At 47.7% G+C, this 22,785-nt stretch overlaps 1 protein-coding gene across 1 annotated transcript in view; it reads left to right on the forward strand.

Annotated features, from left to right (window-relative positions):
• LOC111853651 (regulator of G-protein signaling 7) overlaps window positions 1–22,785 on the forward strand; it is a 65,029-nt gene that overhangs the window by 12,958 nt on the left and 29,286 nt on the right. Inside the window, exon 3 of the mRNA XM_072703680.1 lies at window positions 16,818–16,914. Coding sequence (XP_072559781.1) covers window positions 16,818–16,914 — 97 coding nt within the window. The remainder of the gene's footprint in view (window positions 1–16,817; window positions 16,915–22,785) is intronic.

The raw sequence follows: 22,785 nt of genomic DNA on the forward strand, positions 1-22,785 counted from the left end.
TTGTCGTGCTATGCTGCTAGCCCCAGTATGCTACACTGCTAGTCTTGTTATGCTAAACTGCTAGCCCAGTTTGGCTACATTGCTACAGTAGCTTCACTATCTTACACTGCCAGCCACAGTATGCTATACTGCTAGGTTTGTCATGCTAAACTGCTAGCCCAGTTCGGCTACACTGCTAGCTTATCTTGCTAGCCCCAATATGCTATACTGCTGCCCTTGCTGTGTCACACTCCCAGCCTTGTTCTGCAGTAATATTTACTGCAACTCCGCCACCGACGGAAGACTTCTGTGTGGTGGCACTTTTAACATTAAATGACATTGTTTTTCTGCATTTGTGGTTATAATTGCTTTGATTAATTGGTTTATGAATATGATATATATGATGTTTTTGTTTATACAACATTTCATATCTGAAGTGGAGGGTCTCTTCACAGAGCTTGTACGTGATAGTTAAAAAATTTTATGCAATTTTATTTTATTCAGCAGATTGTATCCAAAGCACTGTACAGTTGAGGAAGCAGGGTCAGCCAGCCACTGGAGCAGTTAGTGGTTAGGGGCCTCGCTCAAGGGCCCAGTGGTGACATCACTCTGCTGACTCCAGGATTTAGTCTGAGTCACAGGCACAGCATACTAAGCTGCTGAGCCATATTTGCCGCCCCCCAAATTAAAATTGCACTTAAGGTCAAACCTAGGTCGCATTAGATAGCCTAATGCTTAAAGTGCGTTATTGTTGGCATTGTAAATTAGGAACATGGAAATATAGTGTAATTTTAGACTTGAGGAGAATCATCTACAGGTGCACAGCAGAGCTTAGTGCTGTGCTGTCGTGACCATTATGGATGTAAGAGATGATTTAGTGCTCTGATGAGCAAGCTTGCCGATTATCAGCTGGTGCTTTTAGGAAAAACAACCATTAACTTGGGCTGAGAACATGGCTGAAGTTTGGTGCCGCATCGGAGTTGGGGATATGCAGAAGTGCTTTGGTCCCGTTGGCTGGCGTTAGCCGACCGTGCCGGGGATAAAAGAAGCCGGGGGGGCCGGCAGAGTCACGCTTTGAGGTGGCCGTGGGTGAGCGGATCCGACTTGATCTCACCAGGGCCCAAAAATAGATGGCCGTGGACCCGGCCCTTTGGTGCGGTCACCAAGAACAAAGGGGAGCCTCAGCCGCCTTGGGATCGGGCCACGTGGGTTTCAGTTGGAGGCTCTTGCCGGGGGGGGGGGGGGGGGCGGCCGTTGCCTGGGACACAGGGATGGACGTGCGCAGATGGTCCCAGGCTGCCACTTAGCGACCCGGGCAAATAAAGCGGCCTGATTGAAATGGAAAATGTGTCTCAGGTGGATCGATAGGCGGACGGACCTGCGACGTCGCAGCACCGGGAGCATGCAAGGTGGAAATGCGATGCCACAATGTGAGTGGGCGCATTTAAACTCGAAAACATTTCCATGCCACTTCACTACGTTGGGGAGGGGTGAATGCCTTCCCGTCGCTGGTATAATGGTTATAGCAACAATAGTCCATTTGCCAGATGGTTGTGGGTTCGAGGAAAGGTGCCAGTGAATAGGGGACATGAACACAAATGGCTGGGAGTATAAACCGTGATTTATCTCAAATCACCGTATGGGGGCATCTGTTATGTGACGAGCTGATGAGGCTCCAGAATGTTCCGCTTCTCGTTAATTCGGCTTCAGGCAGCCAGGCGGCACCTGTAGCCCAACACGGCACCGCTTCCCGAAAGATGGTGGGCGGCCTTTCGGTCGCTCCGACGAGACCAGGTGGGCAGCGTTATCCGATATCCGGCTCACCGCAGAATCATCTCCCGCTGGTTAGTCACGGCACCCACTCGGACGCCCACTCCACTGTGGCGGTCGGGCCTCTCGGCCGACGGCCTTCAGCTCGCATGTCAGGCCTCCCCTCTGGAGCCGCTGATAGGGCGCCGGCCCCGTCCCGGTCATTCCCTGGTGGGACGGGCTATTCTGACGACGGAGAGGCAGTGGATTTTGGCAGGTCTGCCCTGTCGGGATGCTAGTTAGCCAGCCGGGGCCCCCGGGTGCTTTGCAAGAGCTCGAGACAGGAGGGTGAATTTGAGCAACGCGAAAATAGATTATTGAGACGTACAATAAAACAATACGGGCAAAACAGATTAACAGCTTGTCAAAAGAACGCAGAATGAATAATACGGCTGGTAGTTGTGTGAATGTAAATTTGTGCTATTCTTAGTCTGGGCCAATATCGCGTGTTAAGATGGGGGTATTACCGTGTACAGGATACAGGGACAGGGAGGATGCAGAAGTGATGTGCTTCCGATACGTCAGCTTTGTCCTTTTTCACAAGGAAGAGCCAATATTCGAAATATTTATTTTTCACTTTTCTGTGGAGGCGTGGAGGCCTGCGTCGATGGCGGCTGGACTTGCCAGCCTCCGTAACGGTAAAAGTGAGAAGCACAGAAATGGCATCGCCCGTTAAAGACCGCCTCTCGCCTCCACGGCGATTATTCCACTCCAGGAAGAGGGAATGAAGTAAGAGCAGCGCTCTCTAGAATGCTAAATTATGCAGAGGAACCCTCGAGAAGGGCCGTGCTTTGAAGCCCCATCGCTCTTTGGAGACGGGGATTGGCGTGGCGGGGGCGGAGGCCGCGGGGGGGCGGAGGCCACGTGGGGGCGGTGGTAGGGGCGCTTTGTCAGTTAAGGACACCCTGGGCATTCGGCAGGCTGCTTTGACTTTGAGGTGCCACCGGTGTTGGGTGAAACATTCAGGCGGCTCTCAGATCTGCGATATATTCAGCGCAATGTGAGCGATTAATAAAGACTAAGACAGCTGATGCATGCTGGCCGGCTCGGGGTGGATGATGATGTCACGATGCAGGAAGCTAAGCATGAAATCAGCCTCCCTCAATGGCACTGGAGAAACTTTGATAGCAGAGAGGGGGCACAACTGAGCAATTTAAGTAAAAAGGTCTGTTTGTCGGAGGTGGATAAATGAAACCGGGCTCTCCTGACTGCTGACCAGAGGAGCCGTGTCCTTTAGTGTGACCAGCGAAATGCCGGCATTCTTTTCAAAACGCCCCGACGTGAAAAGGTTAGCGGGCGCGTGGTACGCTCTGACGACGGGATCTGAGGCAAGAAGCTCACCTGTGGAGAGGCTTCAAGCCCGGTGTGAGTGTGCGGGGTGGGGGGGGTGGGGGGATCAGGAGGGGGAGGGGTGGTGTGGGGAGCGATTACGTGTTCCTCTCAGCTGCACAGGTATCACCGACCCCTCTAGAGCACTAATTTGACAGTCCAAGGAGAAAACAACCCCCCCCCCCTCCCATCTCTCTCACCCTCCTGTCGGTGGGCAGAAACGGGGGTCCCACCCCCACAACAACTCCCAGCTCCGCAGAATGTGACCCAGTGCCACGATTTATGGCATTCATTTCAGAGCTAAGGGAATGTCTTACAAACCTCCTGTACATTGCCCCAAATAGGATTTCAAATAGTTTGTAAAAATATCCTGAACTTTTAGAAATGTAAATACTGTGTGGTGCCCTACAAAAGGCTATTCACTGGAACTTTCCAGAAATTAATTTTCAACATGTTAAGGGTGACTGTGATTTTAAGGTAGTAGTGTTTTTTGTACTTCAAGGAAGATGTTTCATTTCTGAACAATAATCTGAACAGAGCAGCATATAGACTGTGCATGACTACTGCAATTGATTTTTTATGAGGTGAATGTGACTCTTAATGACACAGCTCAATTCTGTGACTGTAAAGTGATTTTTATTGCAGGACCTCCTGTTTCCTGTACATGCCTCGTGCTTTTTTTTTTTTTTAAATAAATCAATAGGATTTCAGTGGAAGTACTATGGCCATCTTGACTGCTGCGATTGCAGTTTCAGTTTGAGCATCAGGCAGAGTTGAATGGGCTGTTTTACCAAGCGATAGTCTCTTGAAGAAATTAATTCACCCAGAAGCCCATGAGAAAAATGTCTCATGAACTCTTATCCTGGTCTGGATCCTGTGAAAACTCAAGAATGACTAAAAGAAATGTAATTTTAATGTTGAAGTGATTGCTAGTATGAGCCTTTGCAAAATGATGAACCAGCGTGAGAGTTCGAATGAAAAAAACATGAGAACTATGGTTCAGACATTCAGGCACATGTGAGGGCATCCACAACCATTTGGAGTACTGACCTGTGTTGGCAGATATGTTATATTCATTGGTAGCCATGCTACATTTCATAGCAGGCATGCTACATCCTTTGGTAGCCATGCCACTATCGATAGCAGCCATGCTACATCATTTGGTAGGTAGCCATGCTACATTTTATAGCAGCCATGCTACATTATTTGGTAGGTAGCCATGCTACATTTTATAGCAGCCATGCTACATCATTTGGTAGGTAGCCATGCTACATTTCATAGCAGGCATGCTATGTCATTTGGTAGGTAGCCATGCTACATTTCATAGCAGGCATGCTATGTCATTTGGTAGGTAGCCATGCTACTTTTGATAGCAGCCATGCTACATCATTTGATAGGTAGCCATGCTACATTTTATAGCAGCCATGCTACATTATTTGGTAGGTAGTCATGCTACATTTCATAGCAGGCATGCTACGTCATTTGGTACAGTAGGTAGCCATGCTACATTTCATAGCAGGCATGCTACATCATTTGATAGGTAGCCATGCTACATTTTATAGCAGCCATGCTACATCATTTGATAGGTAGCCATGCTACATTTTATAGCAGCCATGCTACATCATTTGGTAGGTAGCCATGCTACTTTTGATAGGTAGCCATGCTACATTTTATAGCAGCCATGCTACATTATTTGGTAGGTAGCCATGCTACATTTCATAGCAGGCATGCCACGTCATTTGGTAGCCATGCTACTTTTGATAGCAGGCATGCTACATCATTTGGTAGCCATGCTACTTTTGATAGCAGGCATGCTACATCTGATGCCTGCGGATTTATGCATTGCCCTTCCTGTATCTGTACGTTTTGCTATGATGCGTGGGTCTTTCAAGTGCCGCCATAACTCTCAAAAACAGCTCGCACTCTCCCGCCTGTGCTCTCCACTTTCTCAGATAAAAATGCTTTGCCTTAGAAATGGCGACATGCTAAGTGATAAAGGCGTAGCTTAACAACATCGCCTCTTGGATTCAGTTCACGCATTTGTATAGGACTGTTTTTCCGTAGTTGTTGCTTTGGGAGTGCTGCATAGGGATTTGGTTGGCACAGTCTGGGCAGCAACCAGCAAGGCTACCAGGAGCATGAAATTGCATTTGTAGACGTGGCCTGACAGTGTGTCAGATTTTGCTTCCCCCACCCCCACCCAACCTGAGGCTTGGAAGGTGGACTGCCCTGAAAAACTGCCTGCCGTTGTGGGTTTCCTTGCTGTCATGAGGGGCCAATGGTTTGGTCATGTGATGCGATGAGGCCCATGAGTCTAAGCCGGTCGGGGGATGGGGGAGACTGATTTAATGTTTCTTTCAACTAGAGGAGATAATGGATTCCAGTAAAAGGGCTTCCTGTTCAGTCACTCACCTAATGGTGCTATGTCACAACTCTGACCCCTCATGGACAGAAATGCAGTCTGTGTGTAGAGTGGCACATTGACACAAAGCACTGCTGAGTTACCCGTAGTGTGTTTTAGCCGCCTTAATCCAAAGAGAGTTGCACATTTACACAGCCAATAGTCCTTTTTTTTAATATTTCTATTGCTCGCACCTTTTTATAGATAGCTTTTTGCCTAAGAAATTTAGGTTAAGTAACACAGCTTGCCCTGGGGATCGTTTTCATTGCAAGTTTGTGTCCTTTACCGAGTAGATGATTAGGTTTTTACACGGGGGACGCCCTGCTGGGTGTAGCATCAGTTCACAGCACAGTTTGTGGAGTGAATCTTGTGCGCTAACGTGAGCGTAGTGGTTTTATTGGTCACGCAACTGTTCGGTGTCCGTTGGCGGAAGCCAGTCTCAGCGGGTGCCGTTAGTACGGCTGCTAGTTTATGGCAAAAATCATAATCGCCATTATTTAAAATGATGACTCACTGTCTTTGGAAATATCATGCATTTATTGATTTAAAAAAAAAAAAAAGCAACAATTTTTTTTTATGTGCAATAACAGATCACACTACAGACTCTTTTCATTTGCAATAACAATGAATATTTATAATTGTATCATAACACTATTGCGCTTTTTAATACTTATCTGCATTTTAAAATTGTACTATTTAGGGTTTTTCATTTATTGTTTGTTTTTTATTGGAGTGAATGTCCGTTCTTAGATGATAGTGCTATTTTCACGGGACCTCAGAAACTTAATTTCGTTCCCTTTCATGCTACCCCGTGTTTTCGGGACGACAATAAACCTTCTTGAATCTTAATTCAGTAACAAAAAAAAGCATTCAGTTCAGTTAATTCAGAAATTCAGAAACAAAAAGGGACGCACTGGATGGGAGCATCACTGCAAAACGAAATGCGACACAACAATCGTTTTATCGTAATTGTTTTGTTTTGATAATTGTTGGAAGCCAACATTGCCATTGAAATAAAAAATATAGATTAATTGCCCAGCCTTAACAGTTTAAACCCCGAGACAGCGTGAACACGGGTTTTAAAGGTGCGTTGCTCATTTGAGCCTTGAGTTATCAAAGCATTTCCCTACAGCGCTGGCCTGAGAACAATGTCGCCTGCTGAAGGTTGTGTCATGGCTTGTCTTAAAGCGATGTCCTTTTGAGCCTGGCTAAGTTCAGGCCTGCACCGGGACCCTTTGATGCAGCTAAAAAGATTAGCTGACAATCTTCAGTAAGTGCCAGGCATCCTCGGTGACAGGGGAGGGGATTCCCTTCGGTTTCGCAGCTTTCAGCCATTTGGAGGGTTTTCTCTTATCAAGTCCCTGCCATAAGTCCTGTTCAGTCCTGCCCGAGGTACCTCTCATGCCCTATGGAGGTGAAGAAATAGAAATTATGACTTTAATATTGCAGAAAATGAGCCTGCTGCCAAAATATATTCTCATTGACTCCATTTTATTTAAGATCTTCTAGAAAGTTCTATCTGTTCCAGAGTTCCAAGTGATTAAGCAACTGCTAAAGTTACCAAGGAACACAGAGCCAATAACAAAGGAATGACAAGTCGCAATTTTTGGCAAATTACCCCTTTTTAATGATCCAGTTGTACTTCAGTTAGTATGAAGTAATCTGAATAAAACAGTTGTGGGCCAGACTGCCAATTATCTTGGGAGAGCGAGGGATTGGAATGAAAATCGTATTTACTAAAACCACACTGCCGAATACTGACCGATCGTGACATGTCTCTGCACGCCCTGTACGACTAGACTTAAAATGAATTCAGTCCCAGCCTGAAAGTCAAGGAAGCCTGCTTGATATGCTGTTCACACTGGCTGCTCAGTGGCAGACATTGTGTCAGTCCATCAATGTCATATGTTACCCATCAGCCCCCAGGGCAGAGCACACTGAGTGACGTGTTTGAGGATCGACACTGAACAAGGTCAATTACAAAGGCAACCATCTTTCTTTTACAGTCGAAGTTTGCGGAGGACATTCTGGTTGTGTTTGCGGGTGCACGTGCATACCGGGTAAGCGTGAGGTGTGATTAGTTTTAATGCTTTATGTCGATATATTTCGCTGTCAGAAAAGAACTTCCTGTTTTCGTCATACCGGACGGCTCGGATTTAACTAACCACAAGGGGCAAGACTGTACATAAACTGAAGGGAAGAACTGGAGAGGACTGGGTAAATGTCACAATTCAAATGAGCCTGAATGAAAATGAGTGGTATTTAAGAAGCAGAGAGGTTTTTTTTAATAAAAAAAACTTACTTTATCTGCTGTCTTGAGCTTCATAGGTAATTGTGGTGTTAAGCTGATGACATCACATTTGATATCTTATTCCATTTTTTACCTGTTTAAGTTCTGTGCTACACGTCATGTGACTTCTAGGGTCTTTTTGGGATATGAGGCAAAACAGGGGCCATAATTCATACAGGGGAGGCAACCTTATCATTAGCCAATGATATGTTTTGAGTTGGTGAATGACAGGGGAGGGGGCACTCTGGGGACCAATCAGCTTTTAGCTGGTGCCAGTGCCCTTGTGGCCCCTCCCCTGTAACTTCCTGATAGGTTGTGATATTGTTCACCTGTGGATGGGCCTCGGAGGCAGGGTTGGGGTTAGATGCGGGTCATCATGAACGCAGACCACATTAACGAGGCTGTTATGTGTTTTTTAAATAAAGCCTGTAATTATCTGGCTTTCATTCCGTGTGCGTATCTGCGGTCTCAAGACGTGGGTGTGGATACTCGTTCACAGCTTTGCCCTGCGTTACGCAGTGAGGACGTCCTGATTTTCCCATCGCTCAGTCCACTCGTGCACTGCACACGACCGTAATCGGCTCCACACGGCTAACGATCCTGTGATCCCCAATGACAGTGCGAAGAGCCTTGCAATGCCCAAGGCCTTCTGCTAGTGTGCGTGGCCATCTTTGCACACCACCCCGTTCTGGCGCTTTCCTGAAACCGTGACGGCCAGCGCTAGTCCTTCTAGGTGTGAGCGTGCCGCGTGAGATTGGGGGGGGAGGGGGGGTGTTGGGGCTCGTATTTCTCACGCAGCTCGAGCTGTTGAGGAAGCCCAGCTTTATTACACCTGCCAGGGATTCGCAATATTGTCTGATGCTGATATAAATATCTACACCAGCTGCAGTATCCATATTGCTTCAGCAGAAGAGTCTTCAAAAGCACGAGGGCTCAACTTATCTCAAGTTATCTTTTAACCCCACGTTAGAACATGTCCAGTGTGTATGAAAGGAGCGCTCTTGCACTCCACATCTTTCCTCCGTGACGGACGGCTAAATCGCTCTTGTTGGGATTGGCTGTCACACCTAGCCGACAGATGCCGGCCCCCAACTGTCGCACCAGACTCAGGCGATTTCAGCAAACGACTGTCATCTGCTCCTTTTCCCGGCGCGGCTGGAGTCCGCCTGGCCTGAGATGATCGGGCCCCGTTACGATAATAGATCATTATTGTATTTGTATCGATTGTTTTTTGCGCTCTGAAATGCCACTCTTGACAGGAATGTGGGCCAGCCCGCCAGTCACATCTGGATAATACCATCTCACAATGTGAGTGTTCTCTTTCCATGTGGGCTTCTGTTTTTGTCAAATTTTTATAACTCCCCTTCTATAGGGTCCTGCGACTTGCCAGTTAATGCGTCGTGACATGGTTTGTTTTTATTTTTATTTGGGCAGATCTTCAGACGGCTAAGTCCGACCATCACAGACAGAAAAGCGGCAGGCTCCCCCTTAAGTGAAGGGGTCGTGAACAGGCAGCAAGACACTCTGTGGGGGTGCTTATTGAGGCTCCCCGTCATGCTCGTTAGGACGGAAGACGTCAGCCCATTTGGGTCTTTTTGATTTAACCAGGTGCAGTTTGGATTGGTTGACACGCCAAGCACCTGTCGTCCAATCACTGAGGAGGGGTTTTTGGAGCGATGATGAGTCTCTTCTGGCAGCTGGTCACGTACTCCGCTGAAGCCCCGCATCCACATGCAAATCGGCGACCGTCTGAGGCCCCTCTCGCTGCGCGCAGGGGAATGTCAGCGCCAAAGCGCTCGCGTCATCAGCCGGCAGCCCGAACCCGGCCGCCGATCATCTGTGGCGTCGGTCCTGATCCCTCCGGTGCCGACCTTTCGTCTTTTTGCGCAACAAGGAGAGTTAACGAGCTCAGATTCTATCACAGTGCCTTGGAGAAATTGAGGGTGGGCGGGGATAGAGAGGTAGGGGCAACGTTATTGGCCAGTCATGAGCATTTCCCTCTGGCAATGCTAGAGTGGGCGGGGATAGAGAGGTAGGGACTACGTCATTGGCTGGTCATTAGCACTTCCCCGTGGCAACGCCAGAGTGGGCGGGGATAGAGAGGTAGGGGCCACGTCATTGGCTGGTCATGGACACTTCCCCATGGCAACGCCAGAGTGGGCGGGAGCTTGGGTCAGTGTTGCCAGTGGTGAGTTAGCAACTCGATTCTATCCTGGCAGCTCTGTTTTCCCAGCATCCCTTTCAGATTCCAGGTGGAGCCGCTACCTCCTCGTCACGCAGAATCACTCGGAGCAATTATGCTATTTTGCATCATCAACTGGAAGTACGAATTACTGGCAATTTAACAGGTGTTTGGTGTAATTACAGGGAGGAAATGGTGTATGTTGCTTACGGGGTTAGTATTAACCTCGTTAAAGGAGGGTTTTTGGGGTGCAATTAATAGTTACAATCGCCATATGCAAACACAGCTTGCGCACACACGCGCAGGTATGCATGCGTAAACACGCATGTGTTTACATGCAAATATCTGAGGCTAATTGCCACTGACTGTCACTTTAACGCAGTTAAGAAACCTTACGTTGATCAGGGTGTAACAAACTGAACATTTTTGCATATGTTACGCCACAGTTTGCAATTAATATTGAATATGTAAACATTTTATTTTCGAAATGCATGAACCACGTGTTTCTGACTTGAGATTCAGTGCATCCCAGAGTCGTGCATTTACACGTTCAGGTAACACAGAAATCCCTCTACATAGCTGGGACAACAGACCCAGAGCTTGTAAATAATGCCTCGTTCAGCTTGATTTTCTCTTTGCGTCACTCTTATGCCCCGTTTCCTGCCCGAAAATGATTTTGCCTGTTTTACTGAGACAGATTAGCAGACGAAAAGCCGTTTCGTGCATTATTTTATCGAAAAATCTGAAAATGTTCTGCTTTATTTGCACATTTAGTTCTTGAGTGTTTTTTTTTTATTTCTTTGAAGAGTCTTTGGTCTTTGTCTGTTTTTGAAGAGATTGCTAGTTTGTGTGAATTTGAGATTCTGCTAAACAGCATTTAATTATGTTAGTGCGATAACAGTCAGATAAATGTCTTAAATAGGAGAAGAGTGACAGAGTAATCTAGTTTTGCTTTCCGGAAAGCTAGTGATGAATACCGAGGTGTTGCAGCACAGCTGTGGGTGACCTCCATAGCCCTGAAAGTCTTTGCACTAGATGTGTATTTTTGTATCGTTTAGATATCGGCCTACTCTCCTTTTCAGAGTCCTTCTGGGTGTGCGATTAGGCGTGGTTTTAACCCCGGCCTTGCTTGGATGTAGCAACCGTTCTGTAACCGAAACACCATGTGAAATATTCCCAGAGCTCCTCGCCAGGCGCCCACTTACTTGGCAAAAGTTCTCAATCCGAGTGACGTCATCCTATTCCCCAGGCTGTTTTCTGCCACGCCGTGTTTTCCGTGGCGGTGGCTAGGGCGGGGCTCGCGGTCTCCGAATATAATTGTGCGTCATGGAGGGGGGGCAGCAGGAGGCGCTGTGGTTGGGGAGCTGGACTGGAATATGAATACGAGAGCAGCTGATGTAATGTTAGGCGAGGCATCGAACCATAACCAGATCAGAGCCAGTCCCGGTCATAGTGGCGTCACTTAAATTAAACTGGGATGAAATGGCTGTAGGGTGGATGGAATACAGTGCAAGGACATTTTTCTCGCCATATGGTTCTCCATTTATCCAGCACACCTGGAGCAGTTTGTAAGACCACACAGGGTACCTGTATACTTGAGCAGTGATAGTACAGTAATATGATTACGGTGTATTTGGTACCTTGACTGTCATCCTGGAAGCGATGCACAATTTCCAGAGTCTTTAGCTGGATATTTTGCACGTCGTAGCTGTAACATACTGCTTGGAGAGACCCCAGCTGCCCACCTGTCCACAGCCATCCTTTCTGACAGTTACCTTCTGCTGTCGTCACGCCTGACGCCGTGGGTGGGCCCAGGGCTCCGGGTGCAGGCTTGCATGTGCTCAGTGTCACCTTGCGCTTGCCGATGTGCGCCCTGGTGTCCCTTCGCCCCCGTGTACGTCACTGGCTGTGGTATCAGCGAGGCTCTGTATTATAACTGCGTGCTCCGATGAGCTGTACTGAATCCCCTTCGCTACATCCCCCCCCCCCACCCCCCCAATATTGGCTCTGCTTTAATCAGAGTAGTTCTATCCTGGTATCACACACTGAGTGATATCTATGACCTTTAATGACTTCCATTCTTAAATTCACTTGTACTGCATCACGGTCTTATAACGTGGTTTTTTTTTTCTTCAGAAAAACCCGTTCTGAATGGATGCAACCTGGCTTTGGGCTTGACCCCAAATGAACGTCACGGTTCATTGAATTTGATTGCCGACTGCAGCAACGGTTTATATTTTTCTAGAAATTTCCAGCCACCGTGGTTCTGTAATGGATTGTCTGGGCACGGCTTGGGGATGTAGCATGAATGCAGATGTGTGGAGGTTGCTGCAATATCTTCCCTGAAGCAGGATGATCCAAGACACCTTATCTGTTGGTATTTATAGCCCGTGGAAATCACAGCTGGCCGGTACGGAGTGTAATTCTTTATTTCTAATGCATGCATAGCGTTTTATGGTTCAGAAAGGCGTTCTGCTTCTTGTGAAATATTCCGGGATGTTCTTCGGAGCGAGACACTTGTGTGTTTGGTGGTCATTTAGGGGAGGATGACTCACATGTGGATGTGGATTTGGATTAGCACCCTTTTAAGGGCACTGCAGGTTACCAAGACTGCCGTGAGCTGAGCTAAAACACCAGCCATCAGCCGAAGGCGGCAGCGCTACCACTTAAAGCCGAAACGTCGGGCTTATCCTGGAATGGCGTCGACTCTCTGTCGACTGCGTAGATTTGGTGTTGACTCTGTCGACTGCGTAGATTTGGTGTTGACTCCTTGTCGACTGCATAGAGCTGGTGTTGACTCCTTGTCGACTGCGTTGAGCTGGTGTTGACTCCTTGTCGACTGCGTAGAGCTGGTGTTGACCCTGTCGACTGCGTAGATTTGGTGTTGACTCTGTCGACTGCGTAGAGTTGGTGTTGACTCCTTGTCGACTGCGTAGATTTGGTGTTGACTCTGTCGACTGCGTAGAGTTGGTGTTGACTCCTTGTCGACTGCGTAGAGCTGGCATTCAGCCTTCCTTGACTGCACAGGATTGCCTAGTGGAAGGAATGTGAACAGAGCTGTCAATTTTCAGCATTATTTAGATTGATTTATTATATAGGATTTAGTAGGTAGATTTATTAGATAAATTTGATTTATCTCAGTGGGAGACTTTGTAGCCTCATGTCTTCAGCGACATCTGGCCTGTGCATATGTCTGTGGAGTCTGCATGTTCCCGCCATCTCACAGAGATACTGCCGTTTCCTCCCGCAGTCCAAAGACGTGCAGTCTGGTTGACTGGTCCCTTTAAATTGCCTGTGCTGTGTGCATGCGAGCGCTCTTTGGTGGTCTGGCTTACTGTGGGTGCTTTGCTGCTTTAGCCTCCCACTGGTTATCCTGTAGTAGATAAGCTGGATGGACATTGTACAAATGATTCCAACATTGCCTGTTTCCCACAATTCTTTGAACAATTCCAGATTCCATGTACTAGCGTCTTGTCGTGAGTCTTGGGTACGGGGTCTGCTCTGGGCGGGATGATATTACCAGAGGGCAGACGTTTAATCCCGTCGATATGACATGAATGGGCGGCGTACAGCGCTTTAAAGACATTCTGTTTGGGTGCAGTTTAATCTTATATATCTGGGATAAATTACTTTTCTAGAATATGCATGATTTGCAGTCAGAGCTGAAGTTTGAGTCCCTGCAGTAGCCACCTTGAGTCAAAGTGACGTGATGACAGGTGGGACATTAGCGCTGTTTGAGGAGCTTAATTAGGCATCCCTCCACATTTCCATAGTCGTATTTCTCCCGTGACTAATGCTTTGGTATAAGTACATTCTTGCTTTAGAGAAAAAAGTAAATCTTTAATTGGCTGTGATTTGGCTTTATGAAGCATATGGACTTCATGGTAATTTATGGAAGTTGCACTTTCCGTAGATTATGACGGCACTTCTGATATGGTGTGAGTTTCAGACCCCCCCCTCCCCCGCCACACCCCCCTCTGGTGGTCCTCAGGGATTCTTAAACATCTTCTTAAATGACCTGGTGCGATGCTCCTCAGGTCTCTGCAGGCATCAGGAGCATCTGCCATTATTTATGTATCTCCTTCCTTCAAGGCAGGAGATGGAGGCTCTGGGATGTGCATCAGCAGCTGGATAAATGGGGCACATCACCCAACCTCCCCACCCCCCACCCCCGCCGCCCACGGATGCAGGACAGACATGATTGTACAGCTGGGGAGTTGGTTGCTCCACCTTTTTCAGGACCCTCCGAGCCACGAGTACAGCAATGAATGACATGAGGTCGTGTCCGTGGGAGATCTTGGTGGGAAGGAAGGAGAAGGACAGTGTGAGTCTGTGGGCCTGCAGAAGTGTGATTGGGAATCTCTGAATTAAAGAGTGGGGAGGATACATTACATCTATCTAGCTGGGATTTGAACCAACAACCTCCTGATCAATAGCACAGCACCCCTCACCTGAGTGGGTTTGTATGATCGTGTGGCGGGCCGCAAGCTTTCAGGCTCGTAACGTTTAACCAGCGTGCGTGTTTAACGTCACCTCGACACAGGCGGGGCGGTGATGCTGGGCCACTCAGCCAGTGATATGGAAATTTGCCTCACTGAAGAAGCCAGCTTCGGAGGGGGGGGGGGGTGTACACAGTGAAAGACAGCGCCACCTACTGGCTGCTCGTCTAATTAAAGTGAGGGCCCTTAAGGCCATGTTTTAAATGCACAGTATTTCCCATGTTGGATGAAAATAAATTAGTCCTTGGCTTCCCTGTGGGGGAAGCAACAGCAGAGGCTTTTAATGTTTAGAGTGAATGCTCATTTCTCCAAAGTGGGTGGAGTCTTAGGTTACCAGGTAATCGAAAAAGGCCTCATTAATACTTTAACCTATCAGGAAGCGGATTGGATTGGAATTTCAAGCAAAGGCCATTGGGGACTGTAACGGCATGAACGGGAAGCTCCGCTGATTAAATGCGGTTCTTCTACCAGCCGCGTTCACACACTTTTACTTCTTTGTGGGAAGTAAAGAACAACCTGTCAGATGATTTTGTTAAAGCAAAATAATAACAGGAAAATCGTACTTGCAGCTTTTGTTGCTCTGGGGTCTGTGTGTGTGTGTGTGTGTGTGTGTGTGTGTGTGTGTTTTCTCTTAGGTTCACTTTTTCTGGCTGTCATATGGTGACGTGCTTGAATAACGTTAAACGTCGTGTCATTGTGTCGCGTTTGGGTCGCGATGCCGTCCGGTTATTATGTCCTAGCAGTGGAATGGAGGCTCTTTTCGGCGTGATGACCTGCCCTGTGGACGCGCCCCATACCATGACTGCGCCGGATAGCCGAGCGACCCGCAATGCATGCTGGGATGGACCTCGTGTTGCTTTTCTTATTTAAGCTTTATAAAAGCTACTCCTTAGACCAAACATTGCAAACCGCTTCCTCCTGTCATTCTCGGCACCTTGAACACGCTGAGGCCACCTGTGGACCAGGCTGGATCTGCATGGGGTTCTGGTGCCCGTTCCGCTACAGGCCCGTACCACCCCATGGAGGGGGTGGGGGGGGGGTGCTGAAATTAGACGAGCTCCAGTTAACCTGCTGATTCTCTTTAATATTTAATATTTGACACTGCTCTCTATTATTAAGCTCTCAAGGTTATTTGTCAGCCATTTCGGGCTCATGTATTTCAGACAAGATCGTTAATATTTAAAAACTTTTAAAACAATGAAGCCCCGCCCGCCCCGGACAGTTAGGGCAGACATCCTTCTCAGGTGTCCACGCCAGGGGGCGCAGGTCAGTCGGACACCGTGGGGGGGGGGGCGACAGAGAGTCTGAGTGATCCTCAGCTGTGGCCTAACCTACCAGTTAGACAGCCAGCAACTGGGTAATGTCACAACAGCGTCACCGAGCGTGGGCCCACAGCCGTGACCCCCCCCCCCCCATTACGAATTTATTAGCGGTTTGAGCTGACAGCCTAGCATTCACGCTGCTCGAAGCCCCTTAGAAGCAGTTAATCGTTTACCATAAACTCAGTCCTAGGATTAATGCTAATGCATATAATCATTTTTAATTACTAACATCAGGCGGTTCTCCTTCTCACTCCCTGCACTGGAATAGGTCTGGCCTGGCGGGAGGTACATTTATTTCTTTCTTCCCGCAGGATTTGCTTATTAGAATAATAACAGAATGTGCGTCTCGCCGGAGGGGGGAGTGACTGTTTGGGTGGTGGGGGCCTTCAGTGGGCTTCTTTTGTCTCCTGGTCCCTCTAGCTTCTCCCAGGATGATCATACCTACTGTGCACCCCCCCCCCCCCCCGAGCTTAGGCTCCGGACTTCTGGCGGATCGAGTCGGGTCGGGTCGGGTCAGTTCGCCTGATCAAATACTGCCCCCCCCAGGAGTGTTTTGCAGGCTCATAGCCTCCCCGCGCGGGCGGCGGCTGCTGCTGCTGCTGCTTCTGCTTCTTCTTCTTCTTCTTCTTCTTCTTCTCGCTCGCCCCTCCCTCCCTCCCTCCCTCCCTCCTTCTTACCGTTTCTTTGTGCCAGGAGGCCGACGGTTGTGTTTTCTCGCGATCCGCTCGCTTCTAGGAGTTTCCATGCATGTCGGTGGTCCAGATCAGCCTCGGCTTCCACTCTGTCCCACAGAGCGTTTCCACGGCGATGGGAGAGACGAGGCCTGGAAGCCCAGCGGCGAGTGCTAGTGTCGGCTGTGTTACCTCACTGCACCATAGTTAGCTTTATTAAACCTATAAACCAATCAGCTAATGGTCTCCAGTCCTCTTAGTTGGGTCAAACATGCTGACTAAGCAGACACTGTAATTAACGCTGGTTTTCTCCCCCCCCCCCCCCCCCTCTCCAGATGGAGAACATCATCGCACGAATGCAAGATGAGAGGAATGGCATCCCTATCCGCACAGTAAAAAGTTTTTTATCGAAGATCCCAAGTGTCTTTTCAGGTAAGGTGTGTTTAATGGTTCAGTGAAGTGAATGACCCTTGGTTGGTTGGGGGGTGGGGGGTGGGGGGGGTGGTGTGTGCTTGTTGAAGCTGTGGGGGTCTGACGGCCGTGAGATTTCCCCTGCTCAGTACGAAGAATGTATCAGGGACCTAGTTGCTCGTTTAATTTGACGATACGCATCGGCGGTAAGCGTACGCAACAAAGGGAACGGCAGTCACCGCGGGAACTGCTACGGGCGACTATAACTACTGAAACATGCTCACATCATGGAACAAACAATTAGCTTGGTTACTGTTGAAGTGGCCAGGAGATGTGTTATAGTTAATCCCACAAAAAGGTTGACCATAATACAAAAATTGTAGTATTTATATTATGTCAAATATTTGTTGATAATGGCAAGAAATGGCCAACGGGGTCCCCACAAAAACAGCAGGTACACGGCACATCTGTGTAGGGGACTTGTTGGGGACTCCAGGAGTCACTGGGCGATGAGGTAATTTATGCTTGATTGTGTGTGTTGACGCACAAGAGTTTCATGGGTCAGTAGGCGGGTTGTGTGTCTTCGTTTAAGGACTTTCCCCCCCGCCCTGTGTTTCTGCATGTTTCCAGCACGTTCGAGGTGAGCGTGTTACTGTGTCATGTATACCACTGTGAGGGGGGGGCAGAGTATTGCAGTTCAGTGACCTGGACTGCAGATGATGTCAGCCAATGAAGGGTAAGAATCTGTTCAGCTAGCAGCTGATTGGATGCCCTGAAGACGGCATCACCAAGCGGTTTGCAAATCCTACTATGAATCACATGTGTTGCCTTGAATACTTTCTGTGATGGAGAACATCTGGCTCATTAGGAAACATAAATAGTGGACAACATAAACAGGAAGCTCAAAATCTTGGTAGAAATGCTTTTTTTTTTGACGATTCAGTCCTCTGGTTAGTTGGTGCTGGAAGGTCACACACTTTTGGCATTTCGGTTCGGTGTACCTTTGCTCATATGGGCTCTCATCTGCGGAGGTGCGTTCTTGTGACCGATGTTGTGTGTTTGGAGGGGGGAGGGTGCGAACTCTCTCATTCTCACACGCTGCTTCCCCTGGAAGGCATTTTGTGAACCTGAGATCATATCTCCGGTATGTTCCTTGACTCACTGGGAGAGCCTAAAGGTTTAGAGTTAATATTTGGATTTTTTTTTCTAATCTGTTGATTGCTGCTCTTGACCTTCGCAATAATCCTACGAATTTTTGTAAAATTTGCGCCGTATATGTAGCACAAAGTACAGGGAAAAACAAAAACATTTACTGTGATGCATAAATTATCTGCAGCTGTGATGCAATCTTTTATTATTTTAATTATACGGAACATTTATTAAGGTACATTATCAAAATGTGACTGCATGTATTGTCGCTACTTTGCTCTTTATGATAGCGCATCGTAATTAGTCGTTGAATATTCTTGGAAAAGCATTGAGTATTATACTTTGCAATTATAGTGACGTGTGGGGGCCGTGACTGGTGTAAATACAGGGTGATTGTATGTACTCATGATGGTAAACTCCTTGTAAATCATTCTGTATAGAACTGAGCCACAAGCAAAGCACAGGAAACAGAATCACGTGATACTGCAGTCGGTCTGGATGGATGGCATGTTGACCCAGTGGAGTCCAACGTGGATGAATGTTTGAGGGCGTGATTATGACTCCCAAAGGCAATGGTGCGCTGACAATGGATGATGATGATGATGGTCTCAATGATGGAACGGAATCCAAACACAGGACTCTGAAGCTGAGATAGAAGAGACATGGAAACTATAACTATAACTCCAAACTATAGAGCCGCTCAATTTTTCTACCCTCTTCTTCCATTTTTCTGTTTAAACCCCTTCTCCTTAAAGCTGAGGGTTTCTTAAAGGGACATGTGCCCTATTACATGCAGAACTGGTCTAGTGAAAAGCGGAGCGCGCCTCCTAGCTTTACGCGAGTTCATGCCATAACACACCCCCTACTGGCCCCCAGTTATTTCATGTTTTTAATGTGTGATGTGTCACAAAAGAGCATAGAAATTGACTCAGATTTAGTTTTTCTGATTGTATACAATTCCGGCATTTAAAAGAGCACGGGCTCAAATCACCACCTGCTTTATCAGATGATCCATGAAGGATGAGAGAAGCAGTATCCTCCCGTCCTCCAGCGCACACCAAAATGAAGAAAACCCTAAATACTGGGACCGCATTGTCGGGGAGGACCACAGAGAAATGGAGGGAACGAGGAGAGGAGGAAGCGGGAGTGATGAAGGAAGACGGAAACTGCTAGGAGGGAATGAAGAGAGGGGGAAGTGGAAGTGACGAAAGAGGATGGGGACTGGATGGACATGTTCCTCATTACTCAGTGTTTGGTTCCCTTAACCAGAAAGGAGACAGTTCAGCCTAAAGAACAGGAATTCCGTATTTGTGAGAATGACGTCCCCCTCCACAGTGGTATCACCCATTCTTCTTCCATTGTTTTTTCTTTTTTTTGGACTGTACCAAAAAAAATGTATTTTTCCAATATTCGGTCACGGAGTCTTGGTACCTTGGAGGCACTGGTGAAGAGGCCTAATGCGTAAGGTGCTTAATTAGTTCTGCAGAAGGCATCACCCACTGCTGTCTGTCTTCTCCCTCCTCCCCTTAAAGACGCCTGACACATATAAATCTCCTTACCAACCTAGTGGGTCCACACTGACCTTGATCCCATCTAGCCGTCTCACTTTCCAGTAGCCTGTCTGTTCATGGCCCAAGCAAACCTGAGATTAGAACTGAAAACAACCCTTCAGTGTGCAGACGGGCTCAGGGAGTCCCGGCTTGTACACATGGAGTTCCCTCTCCTTTCGCATAAAGGCCACTGTAGATCCCAGTATGCTGCGGTATAAAGCAGTCCTCTTAACTATTGAATTAAGACTTATTTTTAAAAATGGGATGAGTATTTGCAGTTTTACTCCTCCTGGAAGTGGGCCTATATTTAAGCATTTGATCCAAAAGAAAATAAAGAAATCTTTTCTGAATGGGTCCTCGTCATTCTTTAAAATATCATGTTTAATCTGCATAATCGAGTCCATCTTTGTAACCGTTTGATGCATGAGCCCCGTCGCAGAGCAGAGCACCCGTGCAGGTGCGTCGCATTTTAATGAAGTGATTGCCAGATGCGGCTCCACGTGGCGAGGGGCCATGTCGGTTCGGGGAAAAATCTGTGACGGGGTGAGCGCTCTGCCGGCGTGGCCCTTCTCCGCGTACCGGCGCCTGTGACTCGTGTGGCTTCACGCTGCTCGACCGGTTGCGTAATGAAGCGCGTTACGTAAGCGCGTCGAAAGCCGGCGGGGCAGCGCCTGCCTCTGAGGCGGCCATCTTTGTGGCTAATTCACATATCTCGGGGCGGATGGAGCTGATCCGCGGAGATCTCGATGAGAGCTGGAGGCTCTGCTAGTTGCTGGTGAGCGAAGCTGAAAGACCAGATACAGATCGTCCCACTTTGGGGGGGGTAGGAGGGAGAGCGACAGTCGCTGGGGAAACCAACCGACGCACAGTCACTGATATCAGCCCGAAATGTCAGGACCGCGATGCCCAACAATATTCACATTTTCACTCAGGCATCACTGAGGACAGCCCTTGTGCTGCGGCCAATCCTGAGCAACTTTACATCTTAATTAAGCCCTTGGCCAAAGATATCAAAGTTAACGTCTATTCGTCTTAAGGTAATCGGTGAATTATTGCAGTGCTTCTCTCTGGCTTGACTTAAACATCTTCGGTTTGGTAGCTGAATTTATTTATTTTTAACGTAACAATCAGAGCTGTAACAATTAACGCCGCCTGTTTCTTTGCAGTGAATGCGGTGTGAAAATCCTCACTATGGGGTATCAGTGTTATGCGTGTGCCAGTCCGCTCTCGAGTTGACCCAGTTTGCGTGACGGCGCTGCCAGCTGGATTGGAGATGTGGGTCCCTGCCAGATTAAAGAGCGGCGCTGTCCAGGGTGCTGAGCGAGCGAGCGAGCGAGCGAGCCGCCGCACGAATTAGCCATAGAACTTTCCGTGATGATGCTCCTGCTGTGGCGGCTATGTCCAAGGGCACCGTGAAGGTCAGAGAGGCGCGGTGTTCGAATGCAGCGCTACCAGACAGGGGGGGTCTCACTCGCTCGCACACACACACACACACACGTTGGCATTCATGTCTTTGTGGGGACTCTCCGTTAATTTCTATGGAAACTCCCTAATCCCAACATGACGACCTTAACCCCTACCTTACCAGCCCTAACCTTAACCATAAGCAGGCAAACAAAATACAACAGTTTTTTTTAATCACAAATTTTTTGAAAATTTTAGTTAAAAAAAAACGGGTTTCATCACATTGTGGGAACGTTTGGTTTCCACAAAATGAGGTACGTGTGGACCAGAGACACACACACTCACATCCACATAGCGTTTCTGACTGTGGAGTTTGCTGTAAGGGGCTGCCAGGCTCAGCAGTCCTCCTGTTCTTCTCGAGATTGAGACTTCCAGTCTGATAAGATAAGATAGGAGAACTTTATCGATCCCTGTCTGGGGAATTTTTTTGCCCAGTAGCACAGAAATAAATACAACAAAGGATAACAAGTAAAAAGACAACAGATACGATAAGAAACATCGGTAATGAAATAAACTTAATAAATTTAACGAATAAGTTGGAAAAATGAAGCGAAGCGTCGCATGTAAATTTGGATGCTGAGCTGCACCCCTTCGGTGGGATGGGGGGGTTCCTGTTGAGTTCTAGATCAGTGATATTCAGACTTTTATACAGGATCCCCCTCAGGCTGATATATTTGTCTGGACCCCCCCCCCCCACACACACACACACACACACACACTAAACCCATATAAACTCTTCCTCGCCCCACAGTTTAAATACCCCTGGTTTAGCTTGTGATAGAGGAGGGTGGCAGTGAGTCCCTGAGCCGCAGTGCTGCCCAGTGAGACGCCACTCCGCCTGGATCACTGCGGGTGATGCTATTAGCCAGTGTAACAGTGATTTGCTGTAATGACCTCAGAAGAGGGCAGTGTCGCCCCCTGCTGTTCCAGCTGTGTGTCTGCCTTTGGTTTTCCCCCAGTTTCCCCAATCGCAGCTGCCGCCGTTCGTGTTCCAGTGTCATCTCGGTTACTTCAAAGCTCTGTTTTTCATTAACACCCCAAGTAGGGTACCTGGGCACCATGCTGCTTGCGTTTATCCTTTCGGAACCTCTGAAGCGACTCTGTGCTTGTATTCTTTAATGCGGTGACTGGATTGCTTCAGTGAAACGTGAACACATTTACACTTATTTTTATTTTGCAGATTCTGTTGTCCAGAGTGACGTACAAGCGAGGCAAACAGCACGTTGCGAACGTGCCGTTAAGAAATCTTTTAGGCATAAGTGCATCAAGGCTGAGCTTCGAATGAATGAGCGTAAGCAGTTTTGAAACAAGAGCCACACATCGACCAACAAAGCAAGAATCCAATAAGACTGCAGTTGAAATCAACGGAAAGTGCAACATTAAGGTTTCTGGTTTCTATTAGATGTTAGCTGAACCATAGAATATCGATAGTCAGTTATATACAGCACTGTACAAAAAGCCCAAGGCAAAAGAAAATTCTTTAAATGATCTTCATGTTGGGGTAAAACTATGATATTATGTCTGTCAAAGCGTGTCGGCGTAGCCATTTCAAAACCTCTCCTAGAGTGATCCCAGTATTTGCAACCACCATCCAATACACAATTTCATATAGAGCACCTTATATAGCTAATCAATGCCTTATTGACTTTTTCAAGCTAATTAATTAGGAGAGCTTTTGGTGACATTTAACAAATACATGGAATGGCTGAGGTGCCCCTGAGGAGAGGTT

This window comes from Paramormyrops kingsleyae, chromosome 20 (genome assembly GCF_048594095.1).
Source record: "Paramormyrops kingsleyae isolate MSU_618 chromosome 20, PKINGS_0.4, whole genome shotgun sequence".
NCBI classification, from domain to species: Eukaryota; Metazoa; Chordata; class Actinopteri; order Osteoglossiformes; family Mormyridae; genus Paramormyrops; species Paramormyrops kingsleyae.